The following is a 25,433-nucleotide window of genomic DNA, read 5'->3' as shown; positions in this document are numbered from 1 at the left end:
TTTTGTGTATCGTATTTTTACATTTTATTTTGATTTATCCACTTCTTTATGTACCTGGGTTTGACTGTTATTTGTTTTCAGTGCTAAGGACCACACCCAATATACCACATATGGTGGGCAAGCACTCTACCACTGAGATCCTTACTTATTTTTAAAATTTACAAATACAATAAGGTGCCTAATCAAAGCCCACTTGGACCACTGGAGGGAATATCATGGATAAAAAGTAGAAAGAAAAATAAAGGAAAGGAAAGAAAGGTAAAGAAAAGAAACAGCCTTGAATAATTATCTTGTCCCTACACAGCCCAAGCATTAAAAACCACAAAATTGCAATGTCACTGCTATTTTGCCCAATGTAAGGAATACAACACATTAAATATAAGTTGATGAACATGTCAAGTTGCCAAAATACTAATGGGGATTATCTTTGGATGGTGGCACCATGGCTGCTGTATTCTGAGTAAATATACCCTACCATGGTAATGGAAAGGGCCTTAAAGAATTGAGATGAAGAATTATCTCTTTTTTATTTATAAATCACATTTTAAGTTCTAGTTGGGTGAGTAGATCTTTATGAGCATAGAAATGATTTATAATTTACACTATTATTTTCTTTTTTCTTCTTTAAAAATTTTTTTCATTTTCTGGGGAAGACAGAATGCTTATTTTTTTATTAGATATTTTCTTTTTTCTACATTTCAAATGTTATCTTCTTTCCTGGTCCCCCCACCCCCACTCGAAACCCCCTATCCCATCCTCCCTCCCCCTGCTTCTATGAGGTTGTTCCTCCATCCACCCAGCCACTCCTGCCTCCCTCCCCTGGCATTTCCCTACACTGGGACATTGAGCCTTCTCAGGACCAAGGGCCTCTCCTCCCATTAATACCTGACAAGGCCATCCTCTGCTACATGTGCAGCTAGAGTCATGGGTCCCTCCGTGTGTATTCTTTGGTTGGTGGTTTAGTCCCTGAGAGCTCTGGGGTATCTGGTTGGTTGATATTGTTGTTCTTGCAATGGGTTGCAAACCCCTTCAGGTCCTTCAGTCCTTTCTCTAACTCTTCCATTGGGGACCTCGTGTCCAAAACACTTATAAGAAACAGGTGGAAAACAGAGAGCCAAAGGCCCTGCCTTCATCACATTTTTAAGTTGGGCATTTGAAACCTCTCCTTTGGATTCTGTGTTTGGACTTGTGGATCGTGTCTTGGATAAAATAATCTCGGGTTCCTTAACAATTCTGTAAGTCTCTTAAGCCTTCAAATCAGTATTACTTGGTATTATTACTAAGTATTTTCCCGAGTTTAACTTGCAAAGCTTGTAAGCCACTTGAAATTAAATAAAACCTCTTGAGTCTTCTAGAAGTAGCCGTGAAGAAACACACAAAGCTTAAGGGTGGGCACTAATGGCCTGACCAAGTGACATTTAATTATTTGGGTTCCTCTAGGCAGAGGTCTAGAGTATCTCAGAAGGAAAGCACCAAGCTTAAAATTACATATACCACGTCCCAACTTGAATCTATAGAGATGAAGTGTGTAGAATAAATGTTAGTTGTTGCCTTTAAAAGAAAACTGTTTCCTCTATGAGAAAGTATGGTTCTAGGCAGAGACAATGAATACAAACAAAAACAAAAACAACTTACATTACCATGTGATACCTGTCATCAGCTTTGAATATGAATATACACTAAGCAAGAAGCAGACACAAACTTATACCATGTGTTAAATTGACTTTTTGTCTTAGCTACTTTTCTATTGCTGTGACAAGACACCATGACCAAGGCAACTTACAGAAGGAAGCATTTATTTGGTACTTACAGTTTCAGAGAGTCAATGTCCATGACTTATCATGATGGGAACCATGGGAGCAGACAGGCTGGTCTGGCAGTACAGCAATAGCAAAGAACTCCTATCTTGAGATACAGCCATGAGGTAGAGAGGGCTGACTACAGATGGAGTGGGATTTGAAACCTCAAAGCCCACGCTCAGTGACACAGATCCCCACCTGCAAAGAGGTCACTGCTTCTAATCTTTCTCAAGTAGTTCCAAAAATGGGGGTGGGGCATTAAAATACATGAGCATCCAGTCACCATCCTCAGTTCTATTTCTAAGAGATTTTAGCTCACATAGACACAGAAGCACAGGCATGCATACCTGTAGTCTGCTAATTTCTCTATCTCAGGTATAGCAGAGTTGTTTGCTAATGTTGGCCTAGTCACAAATACAAATTTTTAAACTACCAAAGTTACACATATTTCTATTTGAAAAAAAAAACATTCTAAATTATTACTGATAATTTGAAAAACTCTGATGCAAAATAGTAGAGAAATATGCATATTACAATTCAGTGAGTTCTTTTTAAAGAAAATGTTATATAAAATGCTGTTATCTTCAGTAGAAAGACAGAGCATCAAGTGGAGGAATGGGGTTGCCATCCCACAGTCACAAACTTTGACCCAGAATTGTTCCTGTCTGAAAGAACTGCAGGGTCAAAAATGGAGAAGAGCCTCAGGGAAAGGAGGTCCAGTGACAGGCCCAAGTTGAGATTCAGCTCAAGGGGAGGCCCCAAGGCCTGACACTATTACTATTACTGATACTATGGTGTACCTATCATGACAGGGGCCTATCATGACTGCCCTCTGAAAGGCCCAACAAGCACTTAAAAGAGTCAGATGCACATATTTACATCCAACCGATGGACAGAAGCTGGTGAGTCCTGTAGTTGAATTAGGGAAATGCTGGAAGAAGCTGAGGAGGAGAGCAACCCTATAGGAAGGCCAGCAGTCTCAATTAACCTGGACCCCTGAGATTACTCTGGCACTGAGCCATCAACCAGGCAGCATATACCAGCTGATATGAGGCTCCCAACACATATACAGCAAAGGACTGCTGGGTCTTAACTTAGCAAGAGAAGATGTATCTAACCCTAAAGAGACTTGAGGCTCCAGGGAGTGGGGAGGTCTGGTGGGGTTGGGGTTGGGGGAGTGGGGACATTCTCTTGGAGATGGATTTGGGGGGGGGCAAGTATGGGATGTGGAATAGTCAGAAGGCAGACCGGGAGTGGGTAAAGAATGGACTGTAAAAAATGATTAAAGAATAAAAATATAAAAAATTAAAAATTAAAAAATTAAAAATATTAGCTATCTTTTCTTCATCACAACATTAGAAACACTTGTTTTTTAGGTATTTTCCTCATTTACATTTCCAATGCTATCCCAAAAGTCCCCCATGCCCTCCCCCCGACTCCCCTACCCACCCACTCCCACTTTTTGGCCCTGGTGTTCCCCTGTACTGGGACATATAAAGTTTGCAAGTCTAATGAGCCTCTCTTTCCATTGATGGCCGACTAGGCCATCTTTTGATACATATGCAGCTAGAGACATGAGCTCTGGGGGGTACTGGTTAGTTCATAATGTTGTTCCACCTATAGGGTTGCAGATCCCTTTAGCTCCTTGGGTATTTTCTCTAGCTCCTCCATTGGGGCCCCTGTGATCCATCCAATAGATGACTGTGAGCATCCACTTATGAGAAACACCTCTTTTTAAGGAAGGTATCCGTTTCAGGAAATACATTATTAGTAATTTTAATTTATCATTTATTAAGTTATCATTATTACATTTACTAATTTATTACTAGAATATTTAATTTTTCAATAGCTGTCTTAGTCAGGGTTTCTAGTCCTGCACAAAACAACATGACCAAGAAGCAAATTGGGGAGGAAAGGGTTTATTCAGCTTACACTTCCACACTGCTGTCCATCACCAAACAAAGTCAGGACTGGAACCCAAGCAGGTCAGGAAACAGGAGCTGATGCAGAGGCCATGGAGGGATGTTACTTACTGGCTTGCTTCCCCTGGCTTGCTCAGCCTGCTCTCTTATAGAACCTAAGAGTACCAGCCTAGGGATGGCCCCACCCACAAGGGGCCCTCCCACCCTTGATCACTAATTGAGAAAATGCCTTTCACCTGGATCTCATGGAGGCATTGCCTCAAGGGAGGCTCCTTTCTCAGGGACAACTCCGGCTTGTGTCAAGTTGACATGCGAAACCCGTCAGTACAATAGCAGTTAATGTGCAGTATAAAATTTAAAAGAAACATAGCTTATACAAGCACAAGGGTTTGAAAAGTCTTCCCTCCAAGGATACTCCATACACTCCATTCCTACCCATACCTACGTTAGGACATGGAAGGGATACTTTCAAACACAGCTTCATGGAGTGCTTTCTGTGTTTGCCCCCACTATTTTGTATTCTTCCTTAAGTTATTGTCTGAGGCAATGGGGTTTGTGCTGTACTTCTAAACATATACTACTGCAGTTGTTCTTACCCATCCTGCTTACAGTCTTTTATCTTTAGAATTAAACTGATGGATGGATGGATAGATAGATAGATAGATAGATACATACATAGATACATAGTAACATAGATCGATACATAGATAGTTACATAGATAAATAGATGCATAGATTGATAGATAGATAGATAGATAGATAGATAGATAGATACATACATACATACATACATACATAAGCCCACCTCACCTATACCTACAGTCACCCCATGACATCCTATGCCTTTTAGAAGTAACTGTGACCCCTCCAGTGCACATGCTGATAACCTCATGCTATACACACATGAAATGCAGAATTTTCTTAATGTACTAAAGGTTTCTCTGATAACACTTTTGCCTTGGATGTATTTTTGTATTTTTACCTGTTTCACCATTTTGTTTTTGGTGTTATCTGTGTTGATGCATATAGAGAGTGACATATCTGAACTTACTTCAGTCATCTTATTTTATGGTGTTTTGCTTTGGCCATACCATTTCCTGCCCCATCGCCTTTCTCCTTTTGTCCATTCCTGTGGCTTTGTCACATTTCCTTTGTCTCATCTACTGGATCAAAAAGTATCTCTAGTCTCTTAGTTGTGGCTGTCTTCATACATCTCCATGGTATTTTCAACCTTCTTCCCAAATGATTAGCATGGTTTACTCATTTCCTTCTCAAGGCTGAGAAGGGGACACGAGACAAACCCACCGTGGTGATTACTTAACCTTCACCAGTAAATGAACTGATGAGGATGGAGTTGTGCATTTTAACTACAGCTCACAGAAGAAGAAATGAAATGAAAGAGAGCAGTCAAGTAGGCTGCTTTGATGAGAAACAACTACCCAAGGTTCTTTTGCCTTCAAGGCTATAGAGTGTGCCTGCAGAGGACTTTCAATAGTCAGTCCTTCTCTGGAAAAATATAAAAAAAAAAAAAATGGAGAGCGATGGAGAGCAGCAGTTTCCTCGTGCACAGCAGCCTTCATCCTCCATCTCCATCCATGAGCTGTGGTACTCCTCTACAGAGCCATTTTGCCCATTTCTTTGCTCACTCTGTCACACTTGCCATGCAGGACATCTGCTAATAAAGTTCTTACCCCAAACCTGGCCAACTGCTCATTTAACTACCTCTTCTACCTCAAAAGTCATGTAATAGTGAAAACAAGGGAGATATGGAGGGAGAAAGATGATGAATAGCCTCTATGAGAAAGCACCAAATATGTGATAGATGAACTTGCACACTTAGCAAAGGGAAACCCTTCATTGTGTACCAATGGCTTGAGTCTAAGTGTGAGGCATTGGGCTATACACAGTCTGGTCTCCAGTTGAGCTGAGGTCTGAACCCCAGAGTGGTGATAATTCACCTACATGGCACAGTAGGCATTCCCTCATGTCTCCTAGACTCAATGCTCCTGTCCAAGTTACCGCTCCCACAGCCCCCACAGGAGAAATGTAGTTAGTAGACAAGTAGATAATGTCCCAAGCTTCTGACCTTCAGGCTAGACTCCTCCCAGTTACCCAGCAACAGTAAAGATAACAGCCCACCATAAGAGGAGCTGCTTGGCCCCACCTCACTCTCTTGCTCCTCTTCTCTTCTCTCTCTCTCTCTCTCTCTCTCTCCTCATCCTCTCCTCTCACTCTCTTACTCTCTCTCTCCTTGTTCTTTCTCTCTAACCTCTTACTCTAGCCTTTCTTCTCTCTCTCTCTCCTTTTCTTCCTTCTCTCCTCTTGGCCATGGCCAGTCTCTCTCTTTCTCACTCGCTTTCTACCTTTTCTCTTTCCCCCTGCCTTTCTACAATAAAGCTCTAAAACCATAGACTGTCTCTGTTCATCAAGGCCTGCTGTGATTGGACAATGGGACAGGCTTTCCTCTAGTGAGCCATTTCTAATCTCCAGATGGAAGGCCTTCCTGTGCTCTAGTCAATGCCCGGACTAAGGACTCTCGCCTGCGTGGGAACCTCTTTTCCTCAGCCCTCTCTCCCATAACCCCAGGGCTGAGGGTGTCACCCTGGGGCACCTGGTTTCAGGGGCTGCCCCTTGTCCAACCCCCGTTGAGTAGGGTCAGTGGCTTAGATGCCCACCTGGAAAGTGTCTGGCAGCCCTCTCACATCTCTGGCCAGGAACTCTGGGCAGACGTGGGCTATCCTCCCCTCCCCTTCTTCCCCTACACCACCCTTTAGTTCCCCCATCCAAGGGGCACCAGGACGATGTCACCAAAACTATGGAGACTGACTTTAAAGCATTCACAGACATGGTCAACTGCTGTATCTCTATATTAATCTCAAGCAACCAAAACCTAAGCTCCCTCTGTGAATTTTAATATTTTCTCTATTTTATATTTTGAGATTATACTATAAATATACCAGTCATACCTTCCGATTTGTCTCTCTGAATTTACCTACTCTTTCTAACATAACAGAGCTGGTTTATTGTTAACTTCAAGCCAACCTCAAGGGAAACTAGCATCCTGTAGTGAGGTTAAGGATTCCAACAGGGCTCCTGTCCTCAGGACCATTCCATGGTCTTTGTGCAGAGAATGCTAGTAGCAGATTCAGAGCTTCCATGAAGGAGGCTGGTAATCTGTTCTGGTAGGAAAAAAAAAAAAAAACAAAAAAAAAAACATGTCTACACATGAGTCTAAGAGTTTTTCTTCATGAAAAAAACAGTTCAGTATCTAATCTTGCTGACATAAAATCCATAGCCTAAACCTTGCCTGCACAGAAGGAAATTTCTGTCAGCCTTCAGAGCTTGACTCACTCATCAGGTTAATGAAGGCACAATCATCTTAATGGTTTTTAAAAGGCTCCAACATGGAAGGGACCAAAATAAACCGACAAATTACACCAGGAGAAAAAGAAACTTTAGCCCAGAGTATTCCAAATAATGCTGTCAGCATGAGAAAAGGCATTGCTTCTGTTACACAGATAAAGTATACAAAGAAGACAAGCCCAAAATACACAAGAAGGACTAGTGATGTCAGCAGATGTGGTTATTCAAGTTGGGATGGGAGTTCAGGTGTCAGCAAACATTTTCTACAGAAAATGCATAATGATTATTCTAAACTTGTAGGACTTACTGGTCCCACCTGTACCATTATAGTAGCATTACAGCAATCCTCACACAGCAGTATCAGTACATGTGGATTTGACATCGTTTATTGATATCTAAGTTTTTAGTGAATGCATAAAGAATCACCGCATAGAGCTGTGATAAAGATAAAAAGATGAGTAGATGAAAAAAGTGAAAAACAACAACAACAACAACAACAAAACAACAACAACAAAAACAAAGTATCAATCCAGGAGGCCTAAAATCTTCTGAAAGTAATAATTCCAGAGAGAACAAAGAAAATAGGGAGAATATATTTACACATACACACACACACATGTACACGCATGCATACATACAAGGGATGGGGGTTTCAGAGGCTATGTAGATGGCTTGGTGAACCTTCACCAACTCCAGTTCCAGGAGACCTGATGCCCTCTTCTGGCCTCCTTAGACACCAAGTAAAGACAGGATGCACAGGCATACATGCAGGGAAAACACTCATATGTATAAAATAAAATAATTTTTTAATACAAGAAATTTTCATAGAGCACAAATCTCTAGACTTGAATGGTTCACCAAGTGCTTGCTACATAGTGAATGACTAAAGATTCAAACTAAAGTAGACCCTGGCTTCCAAATACCTTGGAAAGTAAAGAATAAAAGCACCTGGAGGGAAAAATAATAGGTTAGTCATTTAAAAGAGGGGGAATCTGAAGAGTGTCCTGCAAGAAAAGGGTTTACAAGGCAGAACCCCAGGAGCACGTGCAAGAAGGCATCAACCAGCAGAGGGCCGGGTATATGACCCTAAAGAAACTAAAGCCCCTGATATAAACTCTCCACTTCCTACTCATCCTTTCTGAGGAATCACTTACAAAGATGGGTTGGTAAAATGAGTAGGAAACCAAGCAAAGGGATACAGGCAAGACAGGAATCAGAGTCCCACACTGGAGAGTGGTCAGGCCAGCACTTAGGGGTCCAAGTGGTTGCGGACTAGAGTGGAACAACATAGTGTAACAGGAGTTGGGGAGGGTCTGGACTGCTTCAGTGATTGGGAATGTCAAACAAGTGCCACTTAGAACAAATAAGGACCACTCTGTGGCAGGCTATCCCAGACTGATACACAAGTCTAAAACACAAGAAAAGGTAGGGATGATTCTTAACATTTCCTTAAAGCTGAACAAGAATGAAAGCTTACCTAGCATACCTCTTAATTCTGTTTCATTGTTAACCGTTTTCCTAAGCTATGGGCTGTCAATCAAGTCAATATTAATAGCGGTTTTGTCATGGGAAGCAGGAAGCAGATAATGATGCTATGTCTTTGGTAATATTAGCATGGTATTGGAATATCAGCAAAATCCTAAAATATTATGGGAAAGAAATGGGATCTAAACTAAAGTGATTGCCTCCGGAAAGAATAACTAGGTGGGGAAGATGGAGTGGAGATGGGCGTTCTCAATAGAAGCCTTTCTTATTTGCTGTGCACAAAATTCGGTTCTCTGCGAATATTATCCCTCAATGTTTTCAATTTTTAACCGACCTGTTAAACTTCAAGAACTCAGAGAAAACTTACGCTGCGGCCGTTATCAGCAACAGTGGGAGATATTTGTTTAATATGTGAAGAAATGTCCAGAAAAAAAAAAAAAAAGAACTAAACCACCTTAGGCATCAGAAACAGAGTACTGGATGCCAACGAAAATCAATAAATCTGAAGGAAGAAGGTACAGGGGGCAGAGTCTTCTTGTATGCGAAGCTCCTGTTGGAAAACTGGGGTTAGATATGACTGGGGGCCTTTTAACAGCCTTTGAATAAGTGAGGTAGCAAAGGAAACACTCCTGGTACCCAGACCACAAAATAGGATTTAAGAACGCCAACAGAGCTTAATCTGCATTTCGTGAATTCTGTTGTTATCATTTCTTTCTTTGTAGTTGATAATTGTATTTATTGATAACATCCTTGAAATTCCAACTGTACTAGTAAGAGAGAATGCCTGGCCTTGGGTTAGTGGTGGGGAGGAAGAGGTTAATTCTTGAAGCCACCATAAATCATTTGTGGCTGAGACATAATAATAGATATTTGGCCTGTCTCTAATTTCTGACAAAGAGTGCCAAAAACAAACAAACAACCCCCCCCCAAAATAACCAAAACAACAACAACAAAAAAAAAAAAAAACAAAAGAACAAAAACAAAAAAATCCCTGCAGTTTCCCAAGTACTAGCAGTGCTGGGAACACGTTTTTGTCCAGTGAGTGAACTCTTGTTTGTCTTCTGCAGGGTGAGGGACAAGCACCAGAAAAACCTAACTGTGTCCTGAAGCTTCAAAGGCTCAGCCCCAGCCACGTCCCCTGGGAGCAAACAGCTGCAGGCTGAGCGAGCGAGCAAGCAATTATTCCTATGTTGCAGTCTTTTTAAAAATTCTTAAAGCAGGTAGAAAAACTCTAAATTAGTAAAACTATCCACATGCCGAGAGAATAAGACATTACCAAATTCTATGGAACAGAAACTGCTTAGAACCTTCTAAAGCCCATTCTAGCTCCTCATCTGACAGTCCATCTACACTCTATTATAAACTTACAGACATAAATGAACTTTTCCCAAGTTCTGTAAATTGTCACAACAAATTATTAAATATAAGTAGAATGGCTCCAACTTGTAACAGAATAAGGAAACAATCTAGGTAACCCAGAAGAATCTGACCTAGATAGCATATTAGTGAGGCTTGTGGGACTTAGCCATGAGTGGAGTTTGCATTAATTCCAGAAAGTCTGTGTCATTTCTAAGAAGTCCAATTGATGTCTAGAGACATGAAGAACTGGTTAGTGCAAAACCCCTTATCCATCCCTTATACAAGTTCTGGTGTCAAATGTGACATAAGTGTGCTTTTGAAAGTAAGAGGTACCTCCATTTGATTTGGGACTAATTTAAAAAAAAAAAAAAAACCCACAGGATGTTATATCACAAGGGATAGAATGATTCACTCTCATCTGTAATTACCATGAGGGATTGCCCAATTCTTACAAATCTGTCCCTACCCTCATCCATGCTGTACCGTGTTTTTCTCCTTAGCCCCTAGAGTGAGCTAACACTGCACTAAGGACCTGTGCTTTTTGTTTTGTTTTGCTTTGCTTTCTTCTACTATCTCATCAACCAGAATACATGGCAGGCATTTACCTCAGTCACTATGGCATCACTAACATCAAGGGAAGCTTAAGAACACAGTAGATACTCATGGAGGAGACAAAGCAGTCAACAACATAATAGCGCAAAGAAAAAAGCTTATAGTCACAAAGAAGTCACAGCGTAAACAATGAAGAAGGACAGCCAAGGCTACAAAGAGAATCCCTGTCTCGAAAAACCAAAGAGAGGGGGGGGGGGCGGCTTCTATTTAAACTCTATCCTATAAAAACATAGCAAACAAAAGGAACTACCCATAGAGTTTACAATTTAAGTTAACTTTTGAATCACAGTCTTGCCACATGGTGGCTCTGCTATTAGTTGCAGAATTCTTCCAAGCATGTCCAAATACTCCTGGGATCAATTTTCAATCAGGAAATAAAATTGCCATCAGTAGCAAATATCAGCGATATAAGGACAATTCATCAGCTCATGTGACTTGAGTCCCCAAATACTTCAAATGCATTTTAGTACAATTTAAGAACCCGCAGGTCCCTTTTCTGCTAACACGTTGCAAATCTAGATAGAAGTTCATTGCCTCTTGGATATACAGCCTAAAATAATTATCAACCAGATGTCTTGCTTTAGATACAAAAATAGAACCAACCCATGGAACATTTACCTCTTTCTCAAAATCAAGGTTTGTATTATCTTTTCGCACCTGGTGGCTGGGGAATTTAATCCTCTGTGCTAAAATACTTGCTAGAAAGTCAAGTTCTAAAATATCTTAGTCTAGCTGTTTCAAACTATCAAAGGCAATGACGGAACAATGTAGACTGGATTAAAACTTCTTGTTATTGAGGAATATGCATGATATGAATATAATCAGATGTTTATGATGATACCACTTTCAAAAACCTTGACTTCACATTCAGTGTGTGGCCATCCTTACAGAGTAGAACGTCAAATCCTGAGGGACAAATCTGGCTAAGGGGCCCTGTTAGCTACCCCACTTAAACTCCGTTGTTCTACTGTAAGAAACCTTAAGAAGCTTGGAACTACATGGAAGACGATAAATTACACATCTGGGCTCTGATGCCCAGGTGTTTCTTCTTGGAATCTGCTCTAAATAAAAATCTAGAAAGTGATTTTTTTTAATCTCAATATAAGAGACTAACCAATGAATTTTTGTTGCTGTTTATTTGATAAAAACTTTGATGAGACAGTGTTAGAAGAACATTCCACATTAATGCACAAATTCATGGACTGATTTTGCAAAGAACAACATAACAGTGTTTTGCTGACTATAAGCAAAAAAAAAATGAGAACTGTGGTAGGAAATGAAGAACAGAAATTCTAATAATATGAATATTAGCACACCATTGACTCAAGTTGCCTTACTATTAATTCTTGTTATCATAGCTGTCAGGGAAGCCACTGCTGAATTTCTGGCTAGTGTGAATACCATGATGTCCACATTTCTCTCCACTCTCTAAGCCCTACATGACTCAAAAATCATTCAAGCTCTAAATTATTGCAAAGTATGATTAGATTCCCCAAAGAGGCATCCCAGCTGCATGTTCCTTCTGAATGAGTGAAGGACTCTTGCTCAATCTGCATGTCACTAAACTGACTTTTAGCAAAGTTAAATGACACAGTGGAGAAACATCATGTGCAAGACAGAGAACAATTTGTTAATGATACAAGAGCTCCATCAACTCAGTGGCATTAAATAAACAAAACCAAGAGGCTACAGGGACCTAAGAGTATACACACTTTGAGACTTGATCCCAACAAAGCACATTTAAGGACTTACTGTTGCCTCTGCCAAGTAGAATAATGGTAGGTATCAAATTAAATTATATATATATATATATGTGTGTGTATGTATATTGTATAATACATATATATACATATATATATATGCAGAGATTTGCTTTTTAAATACTCTAGAAGAAAATGATAATGCATCTATATAGGAAGAGAGCAAGAATTTAAAAACCTCTCACTCAGTGGTAGAGCACTTGCCTGCCAAGTGCAAGACCCTGGGTTCAGTCCTCAGCTCTGGAAAAAAAAATTAAAAACCTCCATAAATACTGATAATTGTAGAGGTTGGTATTTATTACAAGATTTTTCTACTTTTATGTATCTATACAATTTACACCAAAAAAAAAGAAACAAATGAATATTTATTAAGATCATGTTTGGTCTTCAGAAGTGTCCTACGTAAAGTTGGTGCAATATAAACATGACTGTTACCTAGTCTCAAGATTAACCTATGCTATCCTTCTGCAGGCAGGAATACAAGCCACAAGAACACGAGCTGCTGCCACACAGGTGAACGATGTAGTGGGTGATTGTGAGGCTTTGTTCACTTGATAGTTCCTCTTTCTAAAAGAGATCGAGAGGCCATTTAATAGTCTGAACTTAAACACTTGTCATGCATTTATCTAACTCAGAGGTGGTCACTTGTAACTGTATATGACCAGACAAAGTGTTTAATGAAGTGAGCAGGCAGGATCAAGAGTATTCCCAAGCCATGTTAATGTCACCATGAAAATTAGAATATGAATGAAAATGGAGATAAGATATAAGATATGAATGTGAATGTTGGAAGTGAATTGATATAGGAACTCTAGACTGGCATTCTAGAAATGTTACTTTGTAATATACAGATCAACTCTGTACTGAGGAAGGCAACTCCTAAGCTAGAATGAAACCTGTTAACAGAACATGGTATGCAGTATACAGCCATGATACTGGAAGGTTAACACACACAGAGTACTAAGGAATTTCAATATTAGTAAATTCTGATTTTCCCTTGGTCATATTGGTGACCTGTGACACACGCTTACTGCAGTACACACCAATAACCAATAAGTCTAAATAAAATCAAAGGAAAAGTGAATATTTATAGATTCCCTGGTCTACAGTGAGAATATGTAGTTTATTCTTACTCACAAATTCCAGAAATCGCTATTACACAAATCTCTTCGGTATTCAGAAGCAGGTTTGAGGGATCCATTTTACAAGTAAGCACGCTAAGATCCTGTGATGCCTGGCTGGAACCAATTTCAAAGGCAAAATGTCAACCGATGTACATAATAAATAATCTGCTATTTTCTAAAGTATTCCTGAGAATATTTTGAAGTCGTCAAACTTAACCTCTAGAATATTTAAGCCAATTTCTCTTATATCTCGTCAGTATGCAATTTTTACATTTCAATTTGGATTAAACGATTTGGTTCCACTCTCCTCCAAAGCTAGCCCTAACCTTCACCCCTCTCTAGGCCATCTGAATATAAATACAGGTTTAGGAGGGTTTTTTCCCTAGTCATTTTATCATCTTCTATTCTTAAAAATCACACGATGATTGAGAGTCCTAATATCATAAAGCTGCTTTCAATGTTGACGTTGGTGGCCTGAAGAGATGGTTCAGCAGTTAGATGTGTGCACTGCCAAATGGGTACTCCTGAAAACATACATACAGGTAGCATTATATGGGCTGAATGGATTATATTTGGGCATACATATCATAGACATATACTTATATGCATGCAAAAACAATTAATTAAAAAGAGGTTGTGAATTTAAAAGAGTCCAAAGGGATATAGTGGAGGCCTCCGAGGAAGAAAAGGGAAGGGGAGAGTATTGGAGAATATTGTAATCAATATACTATCAAAAGATAAAATGAAAATACAAAAAAGAAAGTGTGTGTGTGTGGGTGGGTGTGGGTGTGTGTGTGTGTGTAATGCCCTTGCAGAAGATGGAAGTTCAATTCCTAGCACACATGTCAGGGAGATCACAACTATCTGTAACTTCAGTCCCCAGTGCCCTCTTCTGGGCTCCATGGGCATCTGCATCCAAGTGCACACTGATGCACACACATAATGAGAATAAAGTGAACAGTAAGACAGTCCTGTGCTTGGTAGTTTACTTCTGGAGTCTCAGCAATTGGGAGGCTGAGGTAGGAGAATTTCGGTTCAAGAACTGTCTAAGCTATATACATCATAAGATCCTGCCTCAAAAACAAAATATAAAATTGAATACATAAACCTAAAATCTCATGAAATTAAATAATGCATGAGTCATAAATCGAGATTTAATTCCTGTGTTTTGAACTCTTGACCTTTCTCCTAAAACTTGACCCATGAAAGCTATCAATGGCGTCAGTACCCTCTGGATTGCTGAGCCTATAGTCCTTAGTTTTAAGGACTGAATTTGGGAGAGCTGGCTCAGCAGTTTAGAGTGTTTGCTGCTCTTCCAGGGGACCATTTGTTCTGAGAACCAATGACAGGGAGGTCAGAACTACCACTACCATAGATCCAGCTTCCTGGCTCTCGGCGCCCTCTTCTGGCTTTTGTTGATACCCTCCTTCATGTGTATATACCCACAGAGAGACATAAATGCATGTTAGTAATTTTTTTAAGAAAGAAAATCTCCCTTAAAAATAAAGTTAAAGATTTAATTTCTCTCATTATTCCATGTCTGTACTTCTAACCCATTAAAAAATTATTTGTCTAAAATATACACGGGGGGGGGGGGGGGCTGGGGAGATGGCTCAGTGGTTAAGAGCATTGACTATTCTTCCAGAAGTCCTGAGTTCAATTTCCAGCAACCACATGGTGGCTCACAACCATCTGTAGTAGGATCTGATGTCCCCTTCTGTTGTGTCTGAAGACAGCCACAGTGTACTCATATAAATAAAATAAATAAAAATAAAAAAAATATATACAGAATTCAGCCGCTTCTCCTGCTACCACACTGGCCTGAGTTGCACCACCTTTTCCCCTGACCTGTGAGAGCCTCCTTATCAGCTTCAACCCTGGCCTTTGCTGCAAGAGCAAGGCCAGGAGTGATCATTTTAGCCAATGTGAGCTACAGTAACAAAATGCCTCCTGCAGTATAAACAATGGGTTCCAATGTCTCGGAATTTACAGATCTAGACTAGAAAGTGTAGCAGATGTGACTTTCTAGAAAGAGCCTAATCATGACATGCATACAGACCCACTCTCCTGCATCCTCACACTGCTTAGAGCCGAGGGAGAAGAAACAAACACAGCCTTGCCACGTCTCCTTCTACGTTATCATCCCAGCAATGCCAGCAACCTCATCATGAGTGCTCCAACATCGTGGTCTTCTAAGGCTCCATCTCTAAACACCATCACACTGGCAATAGGGGATTCTATATATGAGCTTGACACAGAGGAAAGTCTTAAATCCGTGCCAAGGATCCTTTAATACACAGCCTTGTTAAAACATCCATTCTGAGAGAGTGGAAAAGCTCCCTCATTCCAGAGTAAAGCTAATATTCTTACAACAGCATACACATCCCTCCATATTCTGGTACCTAGGAGCTCTGTGGCTTCATCGCTGATATCTCTGGGGTTGTCATATTTACTGAAGGCTGATTGTGCTTCTTGAAGTCCATCAAACATATGACCTGTCTCTACCTCGGGGCTTACACCAGCCATTCCTCACCCTTGTTGAATCTTTGGTTTCAAGCCTTTCTTTAGTTTTCTTTAGTTTGCTGAGGCCATTTTCCTAGTGTCCCTAACCACCCTGCTTAAAATCATATCTCTTTGCTTCCACATCTGTCCTCCCATTTTTCTTTCACCCATTGTTCAAATTACATATTTGTGGTAATAATGTGTATTTTACTGTGACAAAATGCCTCCAACAGAACAGTTTCTGAGAGAAAAATGTCGACTCCGATTCACATTTTCCAAGGGTCTCAGTCCATCAGGTGGGGAAGGCACGGTGTGCTTTCTGGCAGAGGATTCTGTGGCAGAGGTTCTTCAAATCATGGCAGACTGGCAAGAAGAGTTGACGGAGGTAAAGACTGGGCTATAGCCTTCAGGGCCCTAAATTCGGTAACCTCCTTTTTATTGGCCCACCAATTCTTAAAGGTTCCCTGGCCTTCCGATCAACAGCACAAGTTAGGAAAATGGTGATCAAAACACGAGCTTATGGGGCACTTCAGATTCCAAGTCAGCATGACTAATGCCCTACCTATAATGCAAGTTCCAGACAGTGTAAACCTTTATTTTGCACACTGATATCCACCTATTTGGTGTCTAGTACATAATCATATCCAGACTATTTATTTATTTGCTGAATCAATGAAATCTCTGGAGCCAGGAATCTTGAAGAATACCCTATCACAATCTCAGTTTTTCACTACTTCATATTTGGCAATCTGGCTTCACATTGAACTAAAAATGGGCATCATATATAATAGACCCTTGATTTATTTACTCAATTTAAACAAAACGTGTTCTGATATTCAAAGTAACATAAGTGCAATAAAAAAGTGTTTAGATAGAGGACATCATGTTTTATAATTGTATAAATCATAAGACCTGAGATGCATTTGGGGAAATTTAAGTTGTTGGGTAGTTTATGGTTGGTCCTCTCTGTGATGGCAATGGCAAAGGAAGTTGCTAAACACATTTTGAGCATAATTTTGTCTGTGTTGAAAGGCAAGACAGAAACAATCAGCTGGCTTTCAGTCAACAACTATAAAAAAGACAAACTATGAAAAACATACAAGAAAATCAGTAGAATTTGCTAAAATATAGTATTTTACTTTTGAATGACTACTCGGTGTCTTTAGAACAATTTTCATAGCCTTAAAGGGATGTGAATATGGATTTGAATTGTGATTTCCACTTTGGGATTTTTTTTTTTATTTTTTATTTTTTATTTTTTTGCCTCACTGATGATCTTCCCTCTTCAAGAACTTTGCCACCTTCAACAAGAACAAACCTAGAGGGCTGGCAACCTATGAGCTGGTGCCAAAGGAGGGACCACTCAGAGCACCTTAACTCAAGAATGGCAAGAATACCTCTGAGGAAGAGACAGGTGGTCAGCATTGACTGAAATGGCAATTTCAAGAGCCAGAGAAGGAGCCAGGAGATCAGAGCCATGAAGCAAGACGAGGTGGGGAGCCAAGATACCAGAAACGTGTTTGAAAATTAAAAATGAGGTGTGTAATACAAGACAAGGTTATTTGCCACTGATAACCCAAGCAAACCTGTCCCTTGGAAAGCAGCATGAGATAATTGCATACCCCTGAACTTCTGTCACAAGAGTGGGAAGCACACGGACAAGTGAGCCCTGTGCAGCTGTTAGCCAAGAAAGATGTCTTGATAATGACTTCCCAGTGAGAAGGAGGAAGGGTGAGCAGGAAATTCAGAGGCTTTCAATGCAGAGGAATGAGAAAGAAGTTATAAACATGATTCCCTTTAGGCTTTTTTTTTTTTTTTTTTTTTTTTGAGACATGCAAGTTGTGAAAGTCCCATTCGGGATGTTAGATAATAAAGACTCAGTGTTATCCTTATGGACTGTGCTGAGTTGAAGATTTCAAAGCATATTTACTATTCCTGTGAAACTTATGGTTTAACTATGAAGATGAGCGGTGTCCCTGGCAAGAGTGAGGACCTACTAATCGTCTCGTTTTCTCCTAACTCTCACACACATCATTTAAGGCTACTTCCCTTGATGTTATTTCCAATCTCACTAATAGAGGAAATCTCTAGACTCAACAAGTCGTGTGTAAACGTAGCATGACATATATTGTTCCTTCTAGAGACTGGAATCCTCCCTCCCTGTTATTGCTCTGATACGGACTCCTCTTGGGACCTGATGGTAGACCAGATAGACAGTAAATGAACCAGAAATAACATGTGGCTTTGTGTTGAGAGTCTTGGATGTATTTATCCACTCTCCTCGACATACCTAGGAACAGGGCTGACTCTTGACAGCCACTTAGTACACATGCATCCTATTAGATGTTTGTCAGAGCCTAAATATGGCATAGAAAGGGTAATCAGAAACTAGGTCCCAAGGAGAGAATCTCGGGTAGAATTTGACTGCGATGCATCATGCATGAGTATAAAAATGTGATCATTAAACTATGTATAATTAGTGTATACTACCAAAGACACATAATAAAATATTTCAATATATCTTATAAAAAGACTACCATTACACAATAAGCTTATAGTACAGCTATTGTGGATACTGACTAAATATATTGTGCCTCTGAGACATGTCAAGCACTGTTGTGTTAAAGTAACTGAGACACAGAAAGTGATCACTTAGAAGACACATCTCAATACCAGACATCTCCATTTTTTCTCCTCTCCTTTTTACTGAGTTTCTTAAATATCCTTGCCCATCAAAAATGTAGCCATCTCATTGGCTGCATTCATGAAGGAAACCTACATTTTCCCATGCCACTGTAGCTGGTCTTAAACCCAAGTACCTACAGCAGCATTAAGAGGACTTAGTAGGTTTAGAGAGAGAGAGAGAGTGAGAAAGAGAGAACATGAGCATATGAAAATGAATCAAAAAGGGTCAGAAGGTTTAGAGGAGGAGTTGGAGGGTAGATTTGATCAAAATATGATATATGCACATATGAAATTCTCAATAAAAAAAGAAAAAGAAAAAAAAACAACACCTTCCATCCCCTTAAAATAGAATCTTGGGGAATAGAAGAGGAAATGTTTTTTAATAAGCTTTAGATACAGCAACAATGTGTGTAAGTTCAAGATAATCACTACACTATCAATAACATAATATCCAAGGCCTATGCCTATGACCCCTTCGATTCTCATGATTAGCATTTACCAAACTGCTTGCCCCTGGATAATATCTCATTGAGATGCTGCCAATATACCTAATATAAACAAGACAAATACTTTAAAGAATAATAATTATTTACAGAAAATGGCAAACCCCGTAAGGCCACGTGTCATGCTGTGCTTTGGGATAAAGAAACGTCGAGCGTCAGTTACTAGACATAGTCCACAGAACTAAAACGTTAATTTTAAATAGAAAGTGGAGATGATAAAGGCATGAGAATCTCCCCACTGGTCATAACATAAAAACTGCTCGCTGAATTAGTTCTTTGTGAACAGTTAATACGGGCAGCATTCAATATTAAAAAGCAACCTCTGTACCGGTAGCAGAGATGATACTTGCTCCATGTCTGTGATACCCACAGAAGCTAAGCACGTTGGGATAGCAAAATGACACAGGGCTGAGCCCAGGGTCCTGTGTTCAATCCCAGTACCACAACCACAGACAAAGATGTCACTTAATCCTCAGCATATGCCTATGATGTAATTTCTCTATCATGTCCAATTTTGCAGGTGAGAACATGGAAGCACAGAGAGATGAGTAAGCCGTACAAGGTGATGCAGGGGCTCAATTTAGCAAGGATGAGCCTGCATAGACCTAGAGTCTCTAGAGCTCTGTACAGCTTCCCTACCCTGGTCTATCCCAATGGTCACCAGATTCACTGAGCACAGAGATGCCCCTTAAAAGGAACTGGTGCCTGGTGAAGCATTGAAAGACATACTTGTTCTGCCTAGAAGCTCTTGCTCCTCGTGGCCATATCCTGGAGCCTGGAGCAGGTGACCCCATTTAAGTCTCAGGTCCTTCACCTTGGAAATGTAGATGGCAGTGGGACCTGCAGGCTGGTGACTTGAACGAAAAAACAGGATGGAGCCTTCATTTAAAGGACTTAGAAAGCACCCAATAAATATTATTAATGTGATAAATAGGAGCAACATCAATAAGCCATGAACCAAATGATCTTGGGGTCCTAATACTAGCACTAAAAATGGTTCATTTCTCTTCTGATAAAAAAAAAAAAAAAAAAAAAAAAAGCCCAGAGCAACCAAAACAAGCCATAACGCAGTCATAAACATTAAACCAATTATATCTTTTGTGGGAAAAACAGAAAAGCCATTAGCCCTATTAATTTGTGTGTCATCAGTCATTCTGTCCATTGCAAAGCCGATGTAGTCTAGCATTCTGAGACACCTTGCATAATATAATCACGGTGACTCCGAGAGGTCAAACAGGCACGCTCTGAACGCAGTTTTGTGAAGAGCTCAATAATTCATTTTATAAATTTCAGCTCAAAGCCTACACTGAGGTTAAGAAAATTTGACATTCGATCTGTGAACTTAACGTCAAGCTCGAGAAAAAAAAAGAAAAAAAGAAAAAAACCCCACAACTCTGGGAAGCACATGTTTGTCGATTAAGCAGACGCAGACAGTTACAGGCGTTGCCAAATTGTAAAACAAGACTTGGGTATCACGGAAAATGTTGCTAGTTATTGATTACGTTGACCATTCACTTCCTATTGAGCCACCCAAAAGAACCATTCATTTTCCAGCAGAGCCTGCTCATTTGCAAGATAAAAGAGAGCCAGCTCTGCACATGCCCATAGTGTTCCCCACCACTGGGGGCAGCTTTACATAAGACTGCATTCACTGAAACCGAAGCAACAGTCCGAGCGGCTTACAGAATGACAGTCTGCGGGAGTGAGCTGAGAGTGTGCGCGGAACCCGGCTCTCCTGCCTTCTGGGCTCCAACGCAGCTCCGAGGCTGAACTGGGTGCTCACCACCACGGGTTCGCCGGACTATGGAATACAGATGTGGCAGCACAGGTAGCCCCACGTTGCCTAGAGGAATACATTATGGGTTTTGAGAAGAAATTGTAGGAGCCAGTTTTTTTCTTTTTTTTTTAACACACACACACACACACACACACACACACACACTGTAAAGATGCAAAAACGTAATATCCATGAAGATCCTATTACCTAGGAAGACTCGGATGTTTTGCTGCGAATGCGGTGTTGGGATTTATTTGTTCTTGGAGTGTTCTGCATGGCTGGTAAAGAATAATGTTCCAAAATCGGTCCATCTCCCAAGGGGTCCAATTTTTCTTCCTGGGTGTCAGCGAGCCCTGACTCACTCCACTGCAGCTGACAGGGGCTGTCATGCAGGCGGCCCCTAAGCCAAAGCAAAAGACCTAAGGACGACCTTTGAACAATACAAAGGATGGGTATGTTTTGATATTTTTCTTCTTTCCTTCTTAAGAAAAAAAAATTGAAAAAAAATCCTCTAAGTCTATGTAATAATTCTGCTTTAATTGTTTTAAAGATTATCTTTCTCTGGTCTAAGACTATAAATTCAATTATCAGTGGCTACATTTCCTTGTTTAACTGATAGAAATATGCAATATCCTTCTATTACAAAGATGATGTTTGATGCTAAATGGTATCTAAATGTTTACATTTCTGAATGTGGAAATGAACAGCTAGTTTTGCTTGGTTAAAAAAAATGCATTCGTTTTGGGGGGATAACTTTTCTAAGTTGTTTTTATTTCCAGGTTTCAATGTAATTAGGCTACTGCGAGGATCAGCTGTAGCGGTGGTTCTAGCACCCACTGTCTTACTGACAATGCTTTCTTCTGCTGAACGAGGATGCCCTAAGGGTTGTAGGTGTGAAGGCAAAATGGTATACTGTGAGTCTCAGAAACTGCAGGAGATACCCTCGAGTATATCTGCCGGTTGCTTGGGTTTATCCCTTCGCTACAACAGCCTCCAAAAACTTAAGTATAATCAATTTAAAGGGCTCAATCAGCTCACCTGGCTCTACCTTGACCACAACCACATCAGCAATATCGACGAGAATGCTTTCAATGGGATACGCAGACTCAAAGAGTTGATTCTGAGTTCCAACAGAATCTCCTATTTCCTTAACAACACCTTCAGACCTGTGACCAATTTACGGAACTTGGATCTGTCCTACAATCAGCTCCATTCTCTGGGATCGGAACAGTTCCGGGGCTTGAGGAAGCTGCTTAGTTTACACCTCCGCTCCAACTCACTGAGAACCATCCCGGTGCGGATCTTCCAAGACTGTCGCAACCTGGAACTTCTGGACCTGGGATACAACCGGATCCGAAGTTTAGCCAGGAATGTCTTTGCTGGCATGATCAGACTCAAAGAGCTTCACCTGGAGCACAATCAATTTTCCAAGCTCAACCTGGCCCTGTTCCCAAGGCTGGTGAGCCTTCAGAACTTGTACATGCAGTGGAATAAAATCAGTGTCATAGGGCAAACCATGTCCTGGACCTGGAGTTCCTTACAGAGGCTCGACCTGTCTGGTAATGAGATCGAAGCCTTCAGCGGACCCAGTGTCTTCCAGTGTGTTCCCAATCTGCAACGCCTCAACCTGGATTCCAACAAGCTCACATTTATTGGACAAGAGATTCTGGATTCTTGGATCTCTCTCAATGACATCAGTCTGGCTGGGAATATATGGGAATGCAGCAGGAATATCTGTTCCCTGGTAAACTGGCTGAGAAGTTTTAAAGGTCTGAGAGAGAATACAATCATCTGCGCCAGTCCCAAAGAGCTGCAGGGGGTTAACGTGATCGATGCGGTGAAGAACTACAGCATCTGTGGGAAGAGCACTACCACAGAGAGGTTTGACCTGGCCAGGGCCCTCCCCAAGCCCACATTTAAGCCCAAGCTCCCCAGGCCGAAGCACGAGAGCAAGCCTCCTCTGCCCCCCACGGTGGGAGCTACCGAGCCCAGCCCAGAGACAGATGTGGACACGGAGCACATCTCCTTCCATAAGATCATCGCGGGCAGCGTGGCCCTTTTCCTGTCGGTGCTGGTCATCCTCCTGGTGATGTACGTGTCCTGGAAGCGGTACCCCGCGAGCATGAAGCAGCTGCAGCAGCGCTCCCTCATGCGAAGGCACCGGAAGAAGAAACGGCAATCGCTCAAGCAGATGACTCCAGGCACCCAGGAATTTTATGTAGATTATAAACCCACCAACACGGAGACCAGCGAGATGCTGCTGAACGGAACGGGACCCTGCACCTATAGCAAATCAGGCTCCAGGGAATGTGAGGTATGAACCATTGCGATTAAAAAATAATAATAATAAAGGAAGGAAGGAAGAAAAAAAAGAAAAACACAGCGCGCTCTTAACGGCTGGGAAATAAGGGGGTGCTTTATTGAACTCCGCTGTCTGTCAAGGGAACACGGTGCCCTCCCCTCCCCCTCCCTCTCACTATGCTGGCAAGGGCCTTCCCTGTCCCTCGGAGTGTGTTCATAATACTGGTCATTTTTCCTCTCATAAATAATCAACCCATTGAAGTTTAAATACCACAATCAATGCGGAGCTAGAACTCCGGTTTAACACCATGCCTAGTGTCTAAGACTCTTTATGGATCTCATTAACATAACATTTGTTTCCAGATTTAAAAAAAAAAAAAAACTTGTTTTCCCCCTCCCCACCCCCCCACCCCCCCACGATGCTCACACTGGCTCTTCTTCTTCATCTGGGAGTCTCAGAGCTCCAGCTTAAGGTGGTGTGCGCTTTAGCAAATCTGGGAGTGGGGGGGTGGAGGGAGTGATCCCAGGACCTTGGAGGGTTGAATGCATTTGAGGAGATGACTGGCTTCAGGCACACAGTAGAGAGTGAGAAACAATGCCTGCCTTATCAAAGAAAATCCGGGAAAACTCTCCACAGAGGGTGGTGGGTTACAGCAGATCCCTGAGCAGTTTCTAGGGCTTCAGAAATCACAACCAGCCAAGCACAGGGACGGACGGGTGTCAAAGGGTTAAGATGCCAAAAGCAGATGGCTGCCAAACACAAGGAGACCCTGAGAGCACAAAGTTTGAGCCTTGCAGTTTCAGCTCAGATCCCCCCCCCCTCCCCCGTGTGGCTGTGGAATAAAACTAAAAGGGGTCACCGTAGGTTTCCCTCTGCCTGTGTGTTCCCTAAACATGTTGATTCATTACACAACCAAGTCAGGAAATAAACACATCCCTCCTCCGAGGAAGCAGCTAGTCCGCTGGAAGGGAGGGAGTTTTCAGAGATGAGGTTTGCTAAGTACTCTCTGCAAGCTGGAACTTTACCAGGATTTATCTCTTTGCCGCTTCTTTCCCAAGACCCCAGTGCAGTTCATAGAATCCTGAGCCCTGTGACGTCCTGTTCAGGGCTTGTGAGACTGTCCTGTGCGTCCTGTGATGTGTTCCACACAAACCAGACCCCTAAGCACTGACACTTCATTCAGCTATCTGAACACACACATGCTTCCCCAACGTTCTCCTTTCAAAGGATGCTCCTGGTAACACCTTGGTACATGGAGCATGGAAAGGGGGGGTGGTGGGGTGGGGGGGAGACTGACTGTGACAGCTTGTCTTTGCTTTGCTGTTGTTGACATCGCTGTGTCTCCGTGTTCATCTGTATTGTAACTCATCCGTCAGTACAATTCTGTACAGAACTGGCCTGGCAGCCTGCACGCTGCATGCATGTTTTTTATGTCGTTGGTGAAAGTCTGTCGACTGCAGCTCGGGTATCACGCCCTCTGTATTTATGGGGTTTCAGAGAAATATATTTATTTTTTGCCACCCCGTTTTGTTTTGTCCTCTCAGATGAGCACTTTCGGTGTGCACGCGGACCGTAATGATTTTGCTTTCTGCATTAAGGACGGTTCAGCTTTCTGACCGTCCAGGCCTCCCATCTTTGACCCCATCCCTAGTCTTTCAGAACAGTCGCTGCAAAAATAATAATAATAAAAGCCATGAAAAAGTGAATGGCTATTTCTTACTAGCATTTTTTTAATGTATGTAGAGGATGGAGGTCTTCCAAAGGCTGAAAGGGAAAGATCTAGACAAGTCAGTGTGAAGTAGAATGATAGCAGGGGATCCAGATTCTTAAAGTCATACTTCTAAGCATAAAGAAGAGCAGCATTTCGAGGGGACTCGCCATTAAGGTGCTTTGATGAGGCCAGGCAGTAGCTCAGGAAAGTATCACAAGTGCAATATGTTTACCCATGACTAACCATCGAGTATACATTTATTAATGCCAAATGGCCACAGAGCCCCAGTGGATCAGTAATGCAGACACATCTTACGGTGTCAGGGGCTGGGTGGCCAAACCCACTGAGATGCTCTTCAGTGAAATTGTAATTTTACTTTTTCTTTTTCTAGACTGTCAGTAAATACATATTCCATCTAAATTTTTTCCTTTGGTCAGCCTCATTATTATCTGTACTATGAAGATGACTGTAATAATTAAATGCACTGTTGAAGTGGAAAAGGCCCCTTTCTCTTCTTTTACTTGATCCT

The 25,433-nt window shown here is 41.3% G+C and overlaps 2 protein-coding genes across 5 annotated transcripts in view; one reads left to right on the top strand and one right to left on the bottom strand.

The window, feature by feature from the left end:
• The window catches only part of Ctnna3 (catenin (cadherin associated protein), alpha 3), a 1,573,570-nt gene that overhangs the window by 892,615 nt on the left and 655,522 nt on the right, over positions 1 to 25,433 (bottom strand). The gene's annotated exons all lie outside the window — the stretch shown is intronic.
• The window catches only part of Lrrtm3 (leucine rich repeat transmembrane neuronal 3), a 161,759-nt gene continuing 157,123 nt past the window's right edge, over positions 20,798 to 25,433 (top strand). Inside the window, exons 1-2 of the mRNA NM_178678.4 lie at positions 20,798 to 21,343; positions 21,671 to 23,205. Of these exons, the coding sequence (NP_848793.1) occupies positions 21,340 to 21,343; positions 21,671 to 23,205 (1,539 nt within the window). The 5' untranslated portion in view covers positions 20,798 to 21,339. The remainder of the gene's footprint in view (positions 21,344 to 21,670; positions 23,206 to 25,433) is intronic.

Source organism: Mus musculus, chromosome 10, assembly GCF_000001635.26.
Source record: "Mus musculus strain C57BL/6J chromosome 10, GRCm38.p6 C57BL/6J".
NCBI lineage: Eukaryota > Metazoa > Chordata > Mammalia > Rodentia > Muridae > Mus > Mus musculus.
Note: the sequence above shows the minus strand (reverse complement) of the source record. Positions and strands in the feature narration are given on the sequence as shown.